At 62.0% G+C, this 16,352-nt stretch overlaps 1 protein-coding gene across 2 annotated transcripts; it reads left to right on the forward strand.

Moving 5' to 3' along the window:
- Positions 592-14,001, forward strand: RRP1 (ribosomal RNA processing 1). Of its 2 annotated transcripts, XM_021071076.1 has the most exons (13): positions 592-822; positions 2,431-2,513; positions 3,962-4,019; positions 5,433-5,518; positions 5,910-5,971; positions 8,062-8,191; positions 8,271-8,335; positions 8,499-8,674; positions 11,281-11,372; positions 11,996-12,093; positions 12,262-12,281; positions 12,917-13,027; positions 13,544-14,001. In XM_021071076.1, the coding sequence occupies exons 1-13, from the start codon at positions 690-692 to the stop codon at positions 13,771-13,773; spliced, it is 1,344 nt and encodes a 447-aa protein (XP_020926735.1). In that variant the 5' UTR covers positions 592-689; the 3' UTR covers positions 13,774-14,001. The 2 variants fall into 2 exon arrangements, with proteins under 2 accessions (XP_020926735.1, XP_020926736.1); XM_021071077.1 differs by lacking the exon at positions 592-822 and having other exon boundaries at positions 2,443-2,513; positions 3,916-4,019.

The raw sequence follows: 16,352 nt of genomic DNA on the forward strand, positions 1-16,352 counted from the left end.
CCCACAAACCCGGTCCCTGACCACTTCCCTGGGCTGTTGTGGCACTTTCTTTTTCTTTCTTTGGTTTTTAGAGTCGCACCCCGAGCACATGGAAGTTCTAGGCTAGGGTGTTGAATCAGAGCTGCAGCTGCTGGGCTACATCACAGCCACAGCAACAACTGGATCCTTAACCCACGGAGCGAGGCCAGGGATCGAACCCTCAGTCTCACGGTTCCCAGTCGGATTCGTTTCCCTGTTGGGGCATTTTCTCAGGACCTTCTCGGAACCAACGATTCACTGGAGGCTGCGCAGGGTCTTCCGCCACCTCCACCTCCACCGCTCCTCTGTCTCTGCTCCCTGACATTCACTGCTAAGGCAGGGCCTTCCGTCAGCAGCTGGGGGTGAACTACAGCCACCCACCCTCAGCAAAATAATATAATAATAATAATAATAATAAAAGGCGGGCAAACGCTTAAGGACATCCCTTTAATACCCAGGGTCCAGAGTGAAAGTCCGCCAACACTGACGCGGCATTGTCGTTGCGGGCCACGGCCACTAGGAGGTGGTGGCGTAGGCCCCGGCGAGGCCGGCGCGGCCCGGTGACGTCAGACTCCGCGCCGGAGCTAGGCCCGCGCAGGCTGTGACATCACGCCGCGCGCCCAGGCGAAGCGGTGCGGTAGCGGAGGTTGAGGGGTCTCCACGCGGTCGCTATGGGTCCGCGGGTGCAGCTTCCGCCCGAGATCCAGCTGGCGCAGCGCCTGGCGGGGAACGAACAGGTGACCCGGGACCGGGCGGTGAGGAAGCTCCGGAAATACATCGTCGCCAGGACGCAGCGGGCCGAAGGTGGGCGCGGTTCGGCGAGTTGGGGGCGGAGGGGGCCGGGGGGGCCTGAGGGGCCTGGCGGGCAGGGGGACGCGGGGCGTCCGCGGCCCCGGCCCCTTCCAACGGCGTGGGTCTTCCACGTGGTCGGGCCGTGCGCGCGGGGCCTGCGTGGGTGCTTCCACCCGCTTGCCGCCCACCCTCGCTGCTTTGAAGGTTCTCGGCGCTCACTTTGTGTTGCGGTGACCGCGTGTCCCTCAGCGTGGACTCCCGCTCCCCAGCCCCTTAGCTCCTTTTCCCAGCTCAGACCTGCCTTCTCTGGGAACCAGTCCCCCTTCCCAGCCCTCAGTCCATATATCCCGCTATCCCTGGTACCCACTGTTTGGGCACCGTTTATTTTCCCCTCAGAGCGGCATTTTTCAGTGTTGGAGGTTTTCTCTCGTGTCCGAGTTTCACTGTGGTTTGCGCTGCTCAGAGAACGTGCTTCTTAAGCGTTCTATATAACAGTGGTTCTCAAAATGTGACTCCAGCTGCAGCTGGTCATTTGTTAGAAATGCAGATTCTTGGCAGGTGGGCCAAGAGTGTGTTTTAAGAAACCCTCTGGGTGATGGGATCCTTTTGCTAAAGTCTGAGAACCATTGCCCAGGAACATTGCCAGACACCGTAGTCAGGACCCCAGTGTGTTCCCAGTGAGTGACTTTATACATCCGCTTTCATAACTAGTCTGAAGTAGCTAACTTGTAATTGAAGATTTGAAAAGCGGGAGTTCCCTTTGTGGCTCAACAGGTTAAGAACCCAGCTGGTATCCATAAGATGCAGGTTTGATCCCTGGCCTGGCTCAGTGGGTTAAGGATCCGGCATTGCCATGAACTGAGGTGTAGGTCACAGATGTAGCTCTAATCTCTCATTGCTGTGGCTGTGGTGTCGGCCGGCAGCTGCAGCTTGGATTTGACCCTTAGCTTGAGAACGTCCATATGCCATGGGTGCGGCCGTAAAAAGACAATAGACAAACAAAGAAAAATCATAGATCTCTGGTGTGACACTGGGCGAATTGTTGCCAACACGTTTGCCTGTGTAGCTACCATCCAGCCTAGGAAATGGTGGCTCCGTCAGCTTTGAATCTGTGAAAGTGGAGTACTGTGCCTGGTGCTTGAAGATCTGTCAGTGTTCACAGAATGAATGAACCTGTGCCCTGGGGGGTCCCTCCAGCCCTAGGCCAGCAGGTTCTGGGTTAGGGAGATGGCTGGGACGATGGGGGGTAGGGAGAGGTACCATTACAGTAAGAGGACCTGGGTCTGATTCAGGCCGTCACATTTTCTCTGGCTGTGTTCTGGCTCTAGAAGGTTGGGTTCAGGAGTTCCGGTTGTGGCTCAGCAGTCACGAACCTGATTAGTGTCCATGAAGTTGCAGGTTCAATCCCTGGCCTCGCTCAGTGGGTTAAGGATCCGGCATTGCCATGAACTGTGGTGCAGGTCACAGATGCAGCTCAGATCCGGCATTGCTGTGGCTGTGGTGTAGCCTGGCAGCTGTAGCTCTGATTAGACCCCTAGCCTGGGACCCTCCATATGCTGCAGGTACGGCCCCTAAAAAGTCGAACTAAATAAATAAATGGTTGGTCTGTTTGTGTTGCAGGTAGCTTCACACATGATGAGCTGCTGAAGGTGTGGAAAGGCCTGTTTTACTGCATGTGGATGCAGGACAAGCCACTCCTCCAGGTGAGGGGAGGGGAAGGCGGTGAGGGGCTGAGGCAGCAGCTACAGTGAGGCACCGTGAGCAGATGTTGGCCCCTTTTGACCACAGCAAACACGCTGGGCCGAGATTTGTAGCTTTAGTATATATTTACGTATGTAGGCAGAGGGGCCAGGGCCTTTGGGTGCAGCGGGTGTTAGACTGCTGACTTGAGCACTGCAGCGACACTGCTCCTTGCCAGTGTGGTCACCGGTGAAACAGCCATTGGTCTGTTTCACTGAGCACCGAAATGCTGGGAGCTGAGGGACAGAACCCAAGTCTTCTGAGGCAGGTGTTCTCCTGCTAGCTGCTTTTTGTTCACTGTTTTTGATTTTTAGAATTGCCTTTTTATTTTTTTGTTTGTTTGTTTGCCTTTTCTAGGGCTGCATCTGCAGCATATGGAGGTTCCCAGGCTAGGGGTCTAATCGGAGCTGTAGCTGCCAGCCTACGCCACAGCCACAGCAACTTGGGATCCAAGCCGCATCTGCAACCTACACCACAGCTCATGGCAACGCCGGATCCTTAATCCACTGAGCAAGGCCAGGGATCGAACCCGCAACCTCATGGTTCCTAGTCAGATTCATTAACCACTGAGCCACGATGGGAACTCCTAGAATTGCCTTTTTAAAAAATAGACTTTATTGTGGCTCGGCACGTTAAGAATCTGACATAGCGTCTGTGCGGACATGGGTTCAATCCCTGGCTTCGCTCAGTGGGTTAAGCTGCAGTTCCGATTCGACTCCTAGCCTGGGAATTTCCATGTGCTGCAGATGTGGCTATAAACAGAAAAAGAAATAGATCTTGGTTTTGGAGCAGTTGGAGGTTTACAGCAGAATGAGGAGAAAGTCCTGAGGTTTCTTACACGCCCCTGTCCCCACACAAGCACAGCAGAGTGGGACACTGTCCAGCACATGGACCTGCAGGACACGTCAGCGTCCATCACTGAGGGACTTGCCCTAAGATGCCAGCCTCTGTCGGGGGTTTCTCAGTGGGAGGTGTTCTGTTTTTTGCTGTGACGTGCAGTGACTTGAGGTGGGACCTCAGTTCCCAGGCCAGGGATTGAACCCGGGCTGCAGTGGTGAGGGTGCCACATCCTGAGCACTCTGCCCTCAGGGAGCTCCCACTGCGGGAATTGTTTACTCTTCAGAGCCAGCGGGGTGGTGAGGGTGCTTGCTGAGGATGCAGGTTTCTGTGCTCTGGTCCCTGCCTCCCGAACTAGACTCTGTCGAGGGTAGGCTCAGGGATGGTTGGCACGGTGACTGCAGCAGGCAATGGGCACTTCAGGGTCTGCCAGTGCCCCCTTTCTGCTGCACAGCCTAGGGGGCTGGTTCCCACCTCAGGTGAGGCCAGCTGAGTGTCTGTCTTCCTGCTGTGGCCCGTTGCTGTCAGGCACACGTGCTCAGGGACTGAGGTGTGGGTGCTGTTTCCTGCACAGGAGGAACTTGGCAGGACCATTTCCCAGCTCGTCCACGCTTTCCAGACCACGGAGGCACGTGAGTATCCACGCCGTGGGCACACCCTGCAGTGCGGCCCGAGCGGCAGAGGTCCCTGGCCCAGCGGGCGTCTGCAGGTGCTGGTGTGGGAAACGTGTCCAAGGCATTGACCGGGACAGTAGGCTCAGCTCAGGAGTCTCGAGGGCTGACCCCTTCTACTTAAAATCACAGTGGGAGAAAAAAAGAAAAGAAAAAGCAAGTTTCCATCATGGCTCAGCAGCTTGAGAACCTGACCCATATCCACGAGGATGTGGGTTCATCCCTGGCCTGGCTCTCCGTGGGTGAAGGATCTGGCATTGCCTTGAGCCGTGGCATAGGACAGCAGCTGCAGCTCGGACGGGACCCTTAGAGCCTGGGAACGTCCATGTGCCACAGGTGTGGCCCTTAAAAAAAAAAAATTCCAGTGGAGGCTGGGATGGTGGCAGCTGCGTGTCCGCACGTTCCTTGGCGATTGTGAGCCTCCTGCTGCACGTCTTTCTCAGTAACTCTCCTCCTCCTTTGACCAGGACCAGTTGTTCTCCCCCTGCTGCCCACCCGTTGGAATCACTCGTGTCTTTCAAAGTCCTGATGCCCCGACCCTGGTCCTGTTCACTGCCTCTCGAGCGGGGGCTTCAGAGAACGTGGCTGAGGTTCGGGGTTGTAGCTGGGCTTTGCTTTTCTTTCCAAGGTTCCTAAAAGCCCCTTTTTATTTTATTTATTTTTTTGGCTTTTTAGGGTCGTACCCGCAGCATATGGAGGTTCCCAGGCTAGGAGTCAGATCGGAGCTACAGCTGCCGGCCTACACCACAGCCACAACCACACCAGATCTGAGCCACATCTGTGACCTACACCACAGCTCACGGCTACACCAGATCTTTAACCCACTGAGCGAGGCCAGGGATCGAACCGGCATCCTCTTGGCTGCTCGTCGGATTCGTTTCTGCAGAGCCACCACAGGAAGTCCCAAAGCCCCCCCTTTATTTATTTATTTATTTATTTTATTTATTTATTTTTTTGTCTTTTTTGCTATTTCTTTGGGCCGCTCCCGCAGCATATGGAGGTTCCCAGGCTAGGGGTCGAATCAGAGCTGTAGCCACCAGCCTACGCCAGAGCCACAGCAACGCGGGATCCGAGCCGCGTCTGCAACCTACAGCACAGCTCACGGCAACGCCGGATCGTTAACCCACTGAGCAAGGGCAGGGACCGAACCCGCAGCCTCATGGTTCCTAGTCGGATTCGTTATCCACTGCGCCACGACAGGAACTCCAACAAAGCCCCCCTTTTAAAGTCAAATCCGTAGCACAGTTTCTCAGCCCAGCAGACTCGGGGGCTGTGGTGCCCCGTGGCGTCTTGCTCAGGCTTCTTCATGTTCTGTCACCTCCCGAGACGGGCTCTGCTTCCTCCTGACTCTCTCTGGCCTTTCCTCTGCTCCAGAGCAACTGTTCCTGCAGACCTTCTGGCAGACCATGAACCGCGAGTGGACGGGCATCGACCGGCTGCGCCTGGACAAGTTCTACATGGTGAGCAGCTGCGGGGGGGTCGCCCCCCACAGAGCTGGGCCAGGTGCCAGGCGAGGGCTCCCGGGCAGCAGGCGCCCTGAGTGGGGAGGGATGGGGGCGGGCGTCTCGGCCCAGGCACCTTCTGTGTGCGTCCTCTGTCACCTTCCCCACAACTGACCCCTCGTGGGATGTTGGGGTCCCATGAGCAGGTAGGGAGACGGGAAGTGCTACCGGCTGCTGGGATCAGGGCTCAGAGGCGGCGGCCTCTGGGCCAGACCTGGTGCCCCGTCCCTCGTAGCCGCTGTGTTGCTCCCGATGTCTCAGGACCCGCTGGGCATGTGGGGACACAATAGGGGCGGGGCTGTCTGGGGACTTCGGGCCGTGCCCGCTGACGGGGTCTCCTGTGCCACAGCTCATGCGGATGGTCCTGCACGAGTCACTGAAGGCCCTGAAGATGCGGGCGTGGGAGGAGAGGTCAGTGCCTCGTGTCCTGCAGCCGCCGCGCTGCCCGCGCTGCCCGCCCCGCCCGGGCATCTGCTCTGCTGGTGTGCCCGCCTGCGTTGAAGGCCGCCTTGTGCTGTGAGCACATGGTCGTGTGTGTGTGTGGAAGTGTCTGATCCTAGATGGTGGGACTCCCCGTGGATCAGAACCGAGTCCTCCCGGGAGGTGCCGCCACTGAGCAGCGGCTTTTGTAGAACAGGGGCCGTTCGGGCCAGCGGCCGCTGCTCTCAGCTCCAGAAATGCCTGACGTCCAGACTGCACTTTTGCCAGTGGTGCTTGCGGTGGGCAGTCGGCCTCTCCCAGCTGTAAGGGCCTCCTTCTTCTGCTGCGCTCAGGCCGCGACGGGGCAGGGCGGGGTCCTGCTGCCTGGTTCCCGGAGGGGGCGGGTCCTGCTCCAGTGGGCAGGGGGGCGGTGGGCGCCGGCTCCTGCTGCCTGGCCACCCACAGGCTCTGCGTTCAGGGTACCAAACCTGCAGGGAGCGGTCTGAGATCACAATCGCAAAGTGGGTTTCTGAAAATTCATATTTTAAGGTTTTTAAAATCAAAATCTTTTAAAAGCTTTTTTTGTTAACTGTTTGAGTGATGGATACCCAGCAGAAAGAACTGAGAAAACTTTTAAAAGACATTAAGAAGCAATTTTAATTCCAACAGACAACTGATCTTAAGACATTGGATTGTTCTGCCCGAGATAGCAAAGTGGCACCGTCTCAGACGTGGACTTGTCACCCTTTTAAGGGTTACCGACACGTTTCCGGATGCCCTGTGTGTCACTGCCGCTGTGTGGTTTGGGGAGGGACCTTAGAGGCAACGGTATTGACTTGATTTGTGGTTAAAACGTGACGGTGAAGTTTTTACTGGGGACATGGTCCTCGAAACTGTCGGCTGTCCAGGCGGCGGGCAGACAGAGCAGCTCGCGGCCGCGTTGGCCTAGGGCTTTCTCATCTTCTGGACGCGGCGTTAACGTTCTCGTGCCGGCCACCGCCGCCCGGTCCCCGGCCCCCAGCCCCCGTAAGGAAGATCAGGAGTCGGGCTGTGGTTGCTGCCCTTCTTCTGGGTTGAGAAACTAGGTGAATGTGGGTGCCTCTGGTTTGTAGTACTTTTCATCCTTAAAGTTCCGCGAAGCCCCGAGATGGAATCGCCCCCTTTTTAGGACTTAGGGTTGGGGGTGGCGGTGACTGAAGCAGGGTTAAATGTTAAAGGATGGCCTTCCCTCTGTCCCTTTGTGTCGGTGTTTGGAGAGGCCTTGCATCCTCCTTGTCACTGGTAATTCCACGCCTGGACCCTTCTGAAGAGACTGGTGACCCCCCACTGCCCTGGGTCAGCAGCTGCCAGTCTCAGCTGTTCCTCTTGGGCAGCGTGACGAGTCTGTGTTCTGGTGGGTGTTGGTGAGTGTCCCTGGCCGGAGGAGGCCTCTGGCGCCCAGCCTGGCCCCTTCCTGCTGGACCGAGGACGGCGCTGTGTCGCCTGCACAGCACCCGCGTCTCCGGGCCGCCGTTGGAAGGCTGCGCACGTCGCCGTTGGGGTATCGCTCTCCGTGTGTCTGTCGAGCAGCTGGGTACGTCCAGGCCCCTCAGGACTGGCTCTCGAGCTCCTGGGAAGCCCGGGCCCCTGAGACACTTGAGACGAGCGTGACATGTGACGTGCTGGTGCAGCAGGACCCACGAGGCCGGCTCCTCCTCTTCTCTGGCCTCTGCCTCGCCTTGTGCTCGCTCTGTCCCCGTGAGCCTTCCTGCACAGGTCCCAGTGGGGACAGCAGACACCAGACCAGGCGGTAGCAGCCTCACGTCGTGCCCACCTGCGGCCTCCGGGGTGCTGGAGGCCTGTGAGGGTTTACGCAGCTCGGCAGTTGAGTGTCCGTCCTGCTGTGGGTTCGGTGCCGGCTGTCACCGTGTAAATCTGTACCCGCGGAGCCCATCTGTGCCGCGTGCCGGGCTATTCGTGCACTGGGGGCCGGGCTGCACCGCCTCCTGCCAGAGCCCCCCAGGTGGAGCGAAACCCCCCCCCCCCCGCGCCCACCGTGCCCTCGTGCGTGCGGCTGCTGGACGTGCCGTTTCTTCCCGCAGGCAGACCGAGCGGCTGCTGGAGCTGCTGACCACAGAGATCCTGCATCCCGACAGCCAGGCCCCCAACGGGGTCAAGAGCCACTTCCTCGAGGTCTTCCTGGAGGAGCTGACCAAAGTGGGCGCCGACGAGGTGGGTGTGGCGGGCGGGCGGGGAGGGGGGGGGCTGGCGCCGGGTCTGTCCCCAGAGCCGAGCCCCTCCTCTCCCGCAGCTGACAGCGGACCAGAACCTCCGGCTCATCGAGCCTTTCTGCAGGGTGGCCGCCCGGACCCAGGAGTGAGTGCCGAGCCCCGCGGCTTCGTTCTGGGGTCCCGGGTGCCCTCTCAGGGAGATGACAGTCTGGTGGGGCCGCGGGCCGTGGGGTGGGTGGGACGAGGAGTCGGCCTTCCTTCCCCTGGAAGGCCCGGCCTGACGGGCGGTGCTGTGCCCGTTCTCCCAGCCCCCTGGTTCTGCACAGCATCACCCGAGGCATCTTTGAAACCATCGTGGAGCAGGCCCCGCTGGCCATCGAGGAGCTCATGAACGAGCTGGAGGCGCAGGAGGAGGAGGAGGAGGAGGAGACGTCGGAGGGGGAGGAGCAGGACCGGGCTGTGCTGCCGGGGAAGCCCCCTCGGGGTGAGACACCTGCACCTGGGTCAGGCCTCTGGTGGCTCTTGCCGGGGTCCCTGCCTTCGTCTCCTGTCCTGTCCCCTCGCTTCTGGCCTTCCTCCCAAAGTCTGTTCCCAGCGTGCTGCCAGGGTGACCTTGGAAACTGCCACCCGCCGCTCACTCCACACCCTCCCCCTGCCCCCACCGTGGCGTCCGCTGCTGTCCCGAGCCCCGAGCTCCACTCTGCCCCGCCACCCCTGCCCCGGGCTGCCAGCCCTGCTCTCCACCCCCTGGCAGGTGTCTGCCCTCTGGCTCCAGGGCTCTGCCCTGACCCCACCCCCTACCCCCCGTGGACAGTGCCGCCTCCAACCCTCACCTTGCCTTGTTCGCCGCCCTTGCCACCACCGTTTGTCTCTGGCACGAGTCCCTGAAAGTTGCGTAGGTCACTTGTTCATCTTTCTGGCTCGCCTTCCACCCCGGGGGTGTCAGCGGCACAGGACGGAGGCTCTGCTGACTGTGGCTGTGTCCCTGGTGCCAGGAGCAGCACCCGGCCCCCAGGAGGTGCCCCTGGCTCGCGTTGGATGAGTGAGCGAGCGAGCAAGCGAGCGGAGGACCGGCTGGGAGCCACCGCGTGTGCACGTCCCCGTGGGCTCTGCGCCAGCGGTGTCCGGTCTGGCCTGTCCGCCTCAACACTGCTCTGGGCCCTGGTGGGATGCCAGCTGGTCCTGCGTGGCTGTCTCCTCTGGGTGACGCGTGCGCTGTCCTTGGCTCCAGGGGCGTGTGTGGTCCACCGGCTTCAGGGCTCTCCTGCCTCTGGCTTTCTCTTACTGTGGTGGGATACCCCTGACACCAGTTTACCCCCGTGGCTGTCCGGCAGCACGCGGCTCCGTGGCATTCCGTACGCTCACGTTGTGCAGCTGTCACCCGCCCACCTCCTCCATGTCGCGTCTCCGAGACTGAAGCTCCGTCCTGGTTGCCGCCAGCCCCGTCCTCCCGCCCAGCTCCGGCCCCCTGCTCTGCGGCGCTGTCTCTGAGGCCGAGTCTACCCGGGAGACTTAGGGTGGTTCCCTGGTTCTCCTTTGAGGGACCCCCCCCATGGTGTCTTCCACGGCGGCTGCATCGTTTACGTTCCCATCGCCAGCGCGCCAGGGCCCCGGGGTGCCCGCGTCCTCACCAGCGCTCGCTGGCCTCTGGTGTTGGGGGGCGGAGTGGGGGCAGAGTGCTTGGATCTGCCTTCTCCTGTTGATCGCCGGCGTGGGGGAGTCTTCACGTGCTCGGCTGCTCGTAGGTCTTCTCTGGAGAGGAAGATGTTTGCGCCCGTCTTTCGCGCGTGTTCGAGTCCGATTGGCTTCGGTTGAGCTGTAGGGGCTCTGCCTCTGTTCTGGATGACGGATAATCCTCCCGGACAAGTGGTTTGCAGCCGTGTCCCCGCTCTCTGGTGGCCGTCTCACTCTGTCGATCGTCTCTTTGACGCACAAAATTTTTATTTTTTTCTTTAATTATTTATTTATTTCTGTCTTTTTGCTATTTCTTGGGCCACTCCCACGGCATGTGGAGGTTTCCAGGCTAGGGGTTCAATCAGAGCTGTAGCCACCGGCCTACGCCAGAGCCACAGCAATGCGGGATCCGAGCCGTGTCTGCAACCTACACCACAGCTCATGGCAACGCTGGATCATTATCCACTGAGCAAGGGCAGGGATCGAACCTGCAACCTCATGGTTCCTAGTCTGATTTGTTAACCACTGCGCCACGACGGGAACTCCCTGATGCACAAAATTTTTAAATTATCGTCAAGTCTAGTTTGTCTGATTTGTTTGGTTACCTGTGCCTCTGGCATCATAGCCAAGAAATCCTGGCCAAATCTGGTCTTTCCCTGAAGCTTGCGTCCCTCTGACTTCTGTCGTTTGAGGTCTTACTTTGCATTTTGAGTTAATTTCAGGATGAGGTGGCAGGTGCAGGTCCACCTTCATGCTTCCCTCCCTGGTGTCCAGTGTCCCCAGCACCGCGTGTTGAAGGGACTGCCTTCTCTCCTCTGAGCAGCCCTGCGTCTTTGTGGGAGGTTGACCGCGGGATGGAGGGTGGCCTCTGCTCCCTCTGGCGCTTGTGCCCCGGTTAGTTGGCAGCCCCCCACATGCCCCGTCCAGCTGTGTGTGGCCATCTGACTGGCCTTCCCGGCCCTCCCTTCCCCTTCTCAGTTGTCCAAGTCCGTGACACAGGCAGCCCGAGGGCCCCATGGTGGCCGCATGCTCTCACTTCCTGCCACCCATGCCCGTCCCTCCCGGCGGCCTGGACCTGTGGGCGGCAGCTTTCTTTGTAGGTAGTGATGTCAGCCGCGACGTCCGGCCAGCATCAGCTTCCTCAGCCAGAGCTTTGGCTCTCGTCGCCCTCCGTCCAGGCTGCTGCGAGGCTGGACCAGCCCCGTCCCTCCTTCCTGGGCCCCTGCCCTGCCTCTGCTGCCCAGCACACCCGCCCCTCGTCCCTCCGGTTTACTCCTCAAGGACGGGCCGGCTCCCTCCTCTCCAGGCCCGCAGAGCCCTGCTCCCCTGGGCGTGAGGCCGACAGCACCCCGCCGTCTGTGCTGTGGGCCCAGGTGACACCGGGTGTGTCTGAGTCCCCGCGTCCTTTTGTTGCAGGCTCTGTCCGGGCGGCTGAACCTGTCCTGGGCGAGGAGCAGGTGGAGGACGATGACGATGACGACGACGACCATGCTGGCAGCGTCCTCCAGGTGAGCGGTCTGGGCGTGTGGGCTGAGCTCCCGACTCCGGAGCCGCTCTGGCAGGGGGAGCGGCAGGGATCTAGAGGCGGGCAGGTGCCGGGGCCCCTGCAGGGGCTCAGGCCCGTCAAAGATGCGGTCAGGGGCCAGGCTTCACTTCTCAGCCCTGCACCTGCCCGGGCCCCTTGGGGACGCGGGGACCACGAGTGGGGTGTGCTGAGTGGTGGGTGTCGGTCCCGCCCAGAGTCAGCTCAGCAGACAGGATCTGTGACTTCAGGCAAATCGGGCCCGTGGAGTCCTTTCTGATAAGTGGCGGATGTTGGCCAGCGGATGGCGAGTGAGCTTTTAGACACTTGGGTTCAGTGACATGTGTCAGGTTCATGGGACTTGCTGCTGCTGGTTTTAACGTGGCTCCCGCCGGGTTTAAAGCCGTGAAGAGGCTCACCCCATGGCACCCCACATTTCCTTTGGGTCATGCTGCCCGGGAGCGTGTGCTGTCGCCGGCGCTTGCCAAGGGGACTGGGGGCTGTGGGCGCGAGACCTGGGCGAGTGGGCCACGTGCTCGACCTGTCGCTTTGCATTCTGGGAGCACTGGGTGACTGGCCCCCGCTCCACTGTGTCTCTCTGTGGGACAGTTCGACTACGAGGCCGTGGCCAACAGGCTGTTTGAGATGGCCAGTCACCAGGACACCCCGCCTCTGAACCGGAAGCGCCTCTACAAAGTGATCCGCAAGTGAGTGTCCCTGGAGGCGCTGCGCTGAGGGCGCCCACCCGCCCTTGCGGTGGCCTCACCCGGGGGTGGGCGGGCGGCCTGCCGTCAGAGCTCAGGCGGGGACGGCTCCCCCGGGGTGGCCCCCTGCAGTGGGCGCGGCCCTGGTGACCACCTGTCCTGTCTTTTCAGGTTGCAGGACCTCGCAGAAGGTGAGTGGGGCCACCGGCCTGGGCACGGCTCGGTTGCGTGGTCACCCGCGCCACAGGCTGTGCTGTGCAGCGGCCCTGGTGCTTCTCGGGGGAGGTTGGCTGGGCCACTGCAGTGCCTGTCCTGGGGAAGCCCAGGATCCTTGGCTGCGAGCCTGAGGGGCTGGTCCCAGGGGTGGGGCCTGAGAACCTGCGTTTCTAGTACGGGCCCGGTGGCCGCTGCTGGTCTGCGGTGCAGCGACCGTCTCCCCCACCTCGATTCTCTGTTGGCCTCTGCCCTCCGTCTTAGCCTGTGTCCCCCTCTCCCCAGGCGGGTTGTCCCCTGACACGCTTCACTTGGTGTGTTTAAAAGGCACATTACGTGCAGCGTGTCCACACCTGTTGGGTCGGGACAGGCAGGGATTCCTGCGTGACTCCAGCCATCAGGGTCCAGGAGGCTCTTTGGTCTTCCCAGCGTGACCACTCCCAGGACAGCGCATCCTGTCACAGTGCCACCCGAGCTGTGGGCCATCAGACTAGGGCCCCTTCCTTGCCCGAAGCCCGTGGCCCTGGTGCTGCTGGCCGCTGGGGGCAGGGAGCGCCCAAAGAGAAGCCCCTGGCCCTTGGCAGCCGTCCTAACTGCCCACCCTGGTTCCTAGGCCTCTTCCCTGAGGACGAAGTCCCGGAAAAAGCCTACAGGAACCCGCGGGGAGGGAGGCGCGTGAGAATGAAGAGACGCTTGTCGCAGGCCCGGTGGCAGGACACGGCAGGTAGGCCTGGCGGCGCGGGCTGAAAGGGGCCGGCATCCCCGGCACCCTCGTCCCCCGAGTTTCACCTGAGATTGAGGGCTGACTCCAGGCGTGACCCCCTCCCCAGCCTGCTGCCCGTTGCCCCCTGCCCGCGGCCCTGCGGGGGGTGATGCCCTGGCCCAGATGCCTTTTGGCACCTGGGCTGCCTCTGTGTCCCCCCCTGGCGAGTTGAGTCAAAGCTCCAACCCAGTTTTCCCAGCTCCCCCTTCCGACCAGCCGCATCTCCGGCCCCCGCACCCCGAGCCTGGCCCTCCCGCCCCCTTGAGCGCCTCTGCCCTGGTCCTGTCTTGGAGCCGGTCAGTGTTCCCAATGTCAGGAGCCCGAGTAGGTGCTGCACCTGCCCGATGACCGGGGGATTTACCTCCTCGGGAGGCCCCGGGTGGCCGAGCCCCCCAGGCTGTGGGTGCTTCTCCCGCCCTGGAGGCGGGCGCCTCGGTCAGAGTTGCGGGAGGTGGACCAGTCTTCTTGCCGTTGTAGGGAGAGGTGCGGAGGAGGCCTCGTGTCCAGAGCCGAGCCCCAGATCCGCGAGGAGGAGGCGGCGGCGGAGCGCGGGGGCCGACCCTGCCGTGCCCCAGGAGCAGCCTGGGGGCCGAGGCAGGAGAGGGGCCCACGGCGGGCGGCGGCAGCCTCGGGTGAGGCCCAGAGCCACCGTGGCCGACTGCCAAGAGCCAAAGGCCAAGAGGAAGTGGACCCCACGGGGCCAGTGACATCCACCAGGACCCCCCCCAGCACCGGGGAGAGTGAGGGGATGGAACAGTCGGGCCTGCTTCCCGAGACTCTGGGCGCCTACTGCTGCCCAACTCCCTGTGTCTAGACGCGGCTGGGTCAGGCCCTCACTTAGCGCCCACATCACCGAAAGTGCCGAGGCTGTGCTGACTCGGTGGGGCCGCGGACCCTCACGGCGCCCACGAATAAAGTGCTCCTTGGTGCCTGCAGACCCGGTCCTGCTCCGGCCCGCCTGCAGGAGGCCCGCCTGCAGGAGGCCCGCGGTGTGAGCTCACGGGTGTCCCCAGGGTGTGGATTCTGTACCCGAAGCCTGTACAGCTCCTGGGACCCTGGAAGGAGGTGTGACGATTGGCAGCGTCGTCGTCCGCGCCCCTGGGCTGGGGCTTGGCAGTGAACCCTGCCTCGTGCCAGCCCTGCTGCTTGGGTGGCAGGGTCGGCTCCCTGCCCACCTTTGTCACCTGGGACTTGGAGGCAGAGCTGGATCTGAGTTGTCCCCGCCCCCTCTGCCCACCAGGCCCAGTTCGCCTCCCTCCGCCCCCCTCAGTTCCACTTCAGCCCCTGGTCCTAGCATCCCAGGGAGGCGGGAGGTAGAAGCGAGGCCTGGTGCCTGGGAGCTCTGGTGCCCTCGAGCTCCTGCGGTGCTCTGGCCACACAGAGGGCTGCCCAGCTGACAGGCGGGCGCTGTCTCGGTCAGCCTGCCTGGTCACTGCTAAGCCAAGGCCCGGCCCAGGGAGGGCCCGCAGAGGCTGGAACTGAACCGTAGTTCCAGGGCCCAGCTGCCTGCAGGCACGTCCCCTACCCAGCAGCGGGTGCTCAGTGGACCCCCCTTCAGCTCAGCTGCGGGCGGGTGGGGCAGGGGGAAGCCAAACTGGGTGAAGTCCTAGAGCTGGCCCTTCGCTCCTCTCTGCTGGCGGGAACTGTTGGTGGACAGGCCGTGGTAGGAATGGAGAGGGTGTTTTTGAGCCAAGCGGAGCCCTGTGGCCCGGGGGACGGCCTCGGGCAACCGAGGAGCTGCTCCCGGGGAGCCCGGCTCTCGGCTCAGGTCTGTGTCTCCTCAGGACACAGCGTCAGACTGGTCAGGGACACGTCCCTTCGAGGTTCCAGGAAGGTGCGCCAGCACACCCACAGCCAGGCAGCCTGGCCTTGGCCCCTGGAGGGGGTCCGTGGACGGAGGGCCAGCACTGGTTCCCACCCGGCCCCCAGGCCCTCCCTGGGTTTTTCTGGCCTGAAGTCCCATCCCTGAAGCAGCCACATTTCCAGGGGCGCTGGGTCCCCACCTGGCCCTGGAGGAGCGGGTGTGGGTGAGGTTTGCCAGCCGTCACCTTTTTAAGGGTGGCTTTACGAGGTGTGCCCCGTTCCATTCTCCCGCTTAAGGGCCTCCCCTGCTGGGCCTCAGCACGTCAGTAGGTTGGGTGTCCATGACCTCAGTCTGGTCGCCCCACGGAAGGCCTGTGCTCGGGGCCTCGTCTGCTTTGGGGCCAGTAGGGCCCCCACCAGGCTCGGATGCTTGTTACAGTTTCCTGGAGCACTTGGGGTCGGGGTGAAGTCCGCGGCGTCTGAAGTGACATGAGAGCTTTCATAGCTCTGCACTCAGGACCCGTCCCGCTGCTGGCGCTCTTCCCGCGAGGCCAGTGTCCCTGGAGCTAGTTTACTAGTGGTGCTTTGGGGCCCCCCCACCGCGCGTGTCACATGTAGATGTGCCTGACGACACCCAGAGGGACAGGGAGAGGTGGTCGTGGGGGCAGCCCCCTGCCCTGGGTCACCGGGTTAAAGCCTTGCCCGGTTTGCTGAGAAGGGTCCAGAACCACAGCCTGGAGTTCTCAAGGCACTGACGCCGGCCCCGTGTTCGCTCCCCAGACGCTGCTGTGGCCCCAGACTCAGTTGTGGCCAGGACTGCTCGGGGAGCCAGGCTGAAGGCTTTGGCTCCTGATTCAGGGGTGGGGAGCAGCTCTGACCCAGGCCGAGTCTAAAGGCTGCACCCCAGGAGTCTCACCCAGGGCGGGGCGGGGAGGCAGGGGGACCCTCCCTCTGATGGGTGTGGGGACAGCATCAGCCCACCAGGGTTGGCAGGGAGAGGCTGCCTCCTCACTCTTGACCCAGAGACCTCCCCCCGGGCAGCACGATGCAGACAGGGGCCCCGACTCCAGGCCTCCCTGTTGCTCCACAGACCAGACAAAGGAGGGTCCCCCCCCCTCTGGTGCCACCTGCCTGCAGCAGAAGGGAGGGAGGGCCCAGCAAGTGTGGGGGACCCGGGCAGCCACTCCCTTGCCTTCTGAGTCTGCTGCGGCCCGTGAGGACCAGGGTGGGAGTGTTCCCCCAGGGAACTCGAGCTGACCCTGCAGGGGGCAGGCCTGTCCTGTAAGCTGGGCTGATTTTATTTCTGTGGCGGTGTCCCCGCTCCCCCCGCACGAGTCCTGGCTCCCAGCATGCTGGCACCCTCACTTTTCGTAGCTGAGTTTGTCATGAGCTCATTTGCCTTCATCAGCTGGACGTGTCCGTCCTGGTTACACTGCTGCACTTATGTGCTGCAGCCCTGCATGTGGTGTGAGCAAAGGCGGTT

The sequence above is a fragment of the Sus scrofa genome, chromosome 13 (genome assembly GCF_000003025.6).
Source record: "Sus scrofa isolate TJ Tabasco breed Duroc chromosome 13, Sscrofa11.1, whole genome shotgun sequence".
In the NCBI taxonomy this organism is placed as follows: Eukaryota; Metazoa; Chordata; class Mammalia; order Artiodactyla; family Suidae; genus Sus; species Sus scrofa.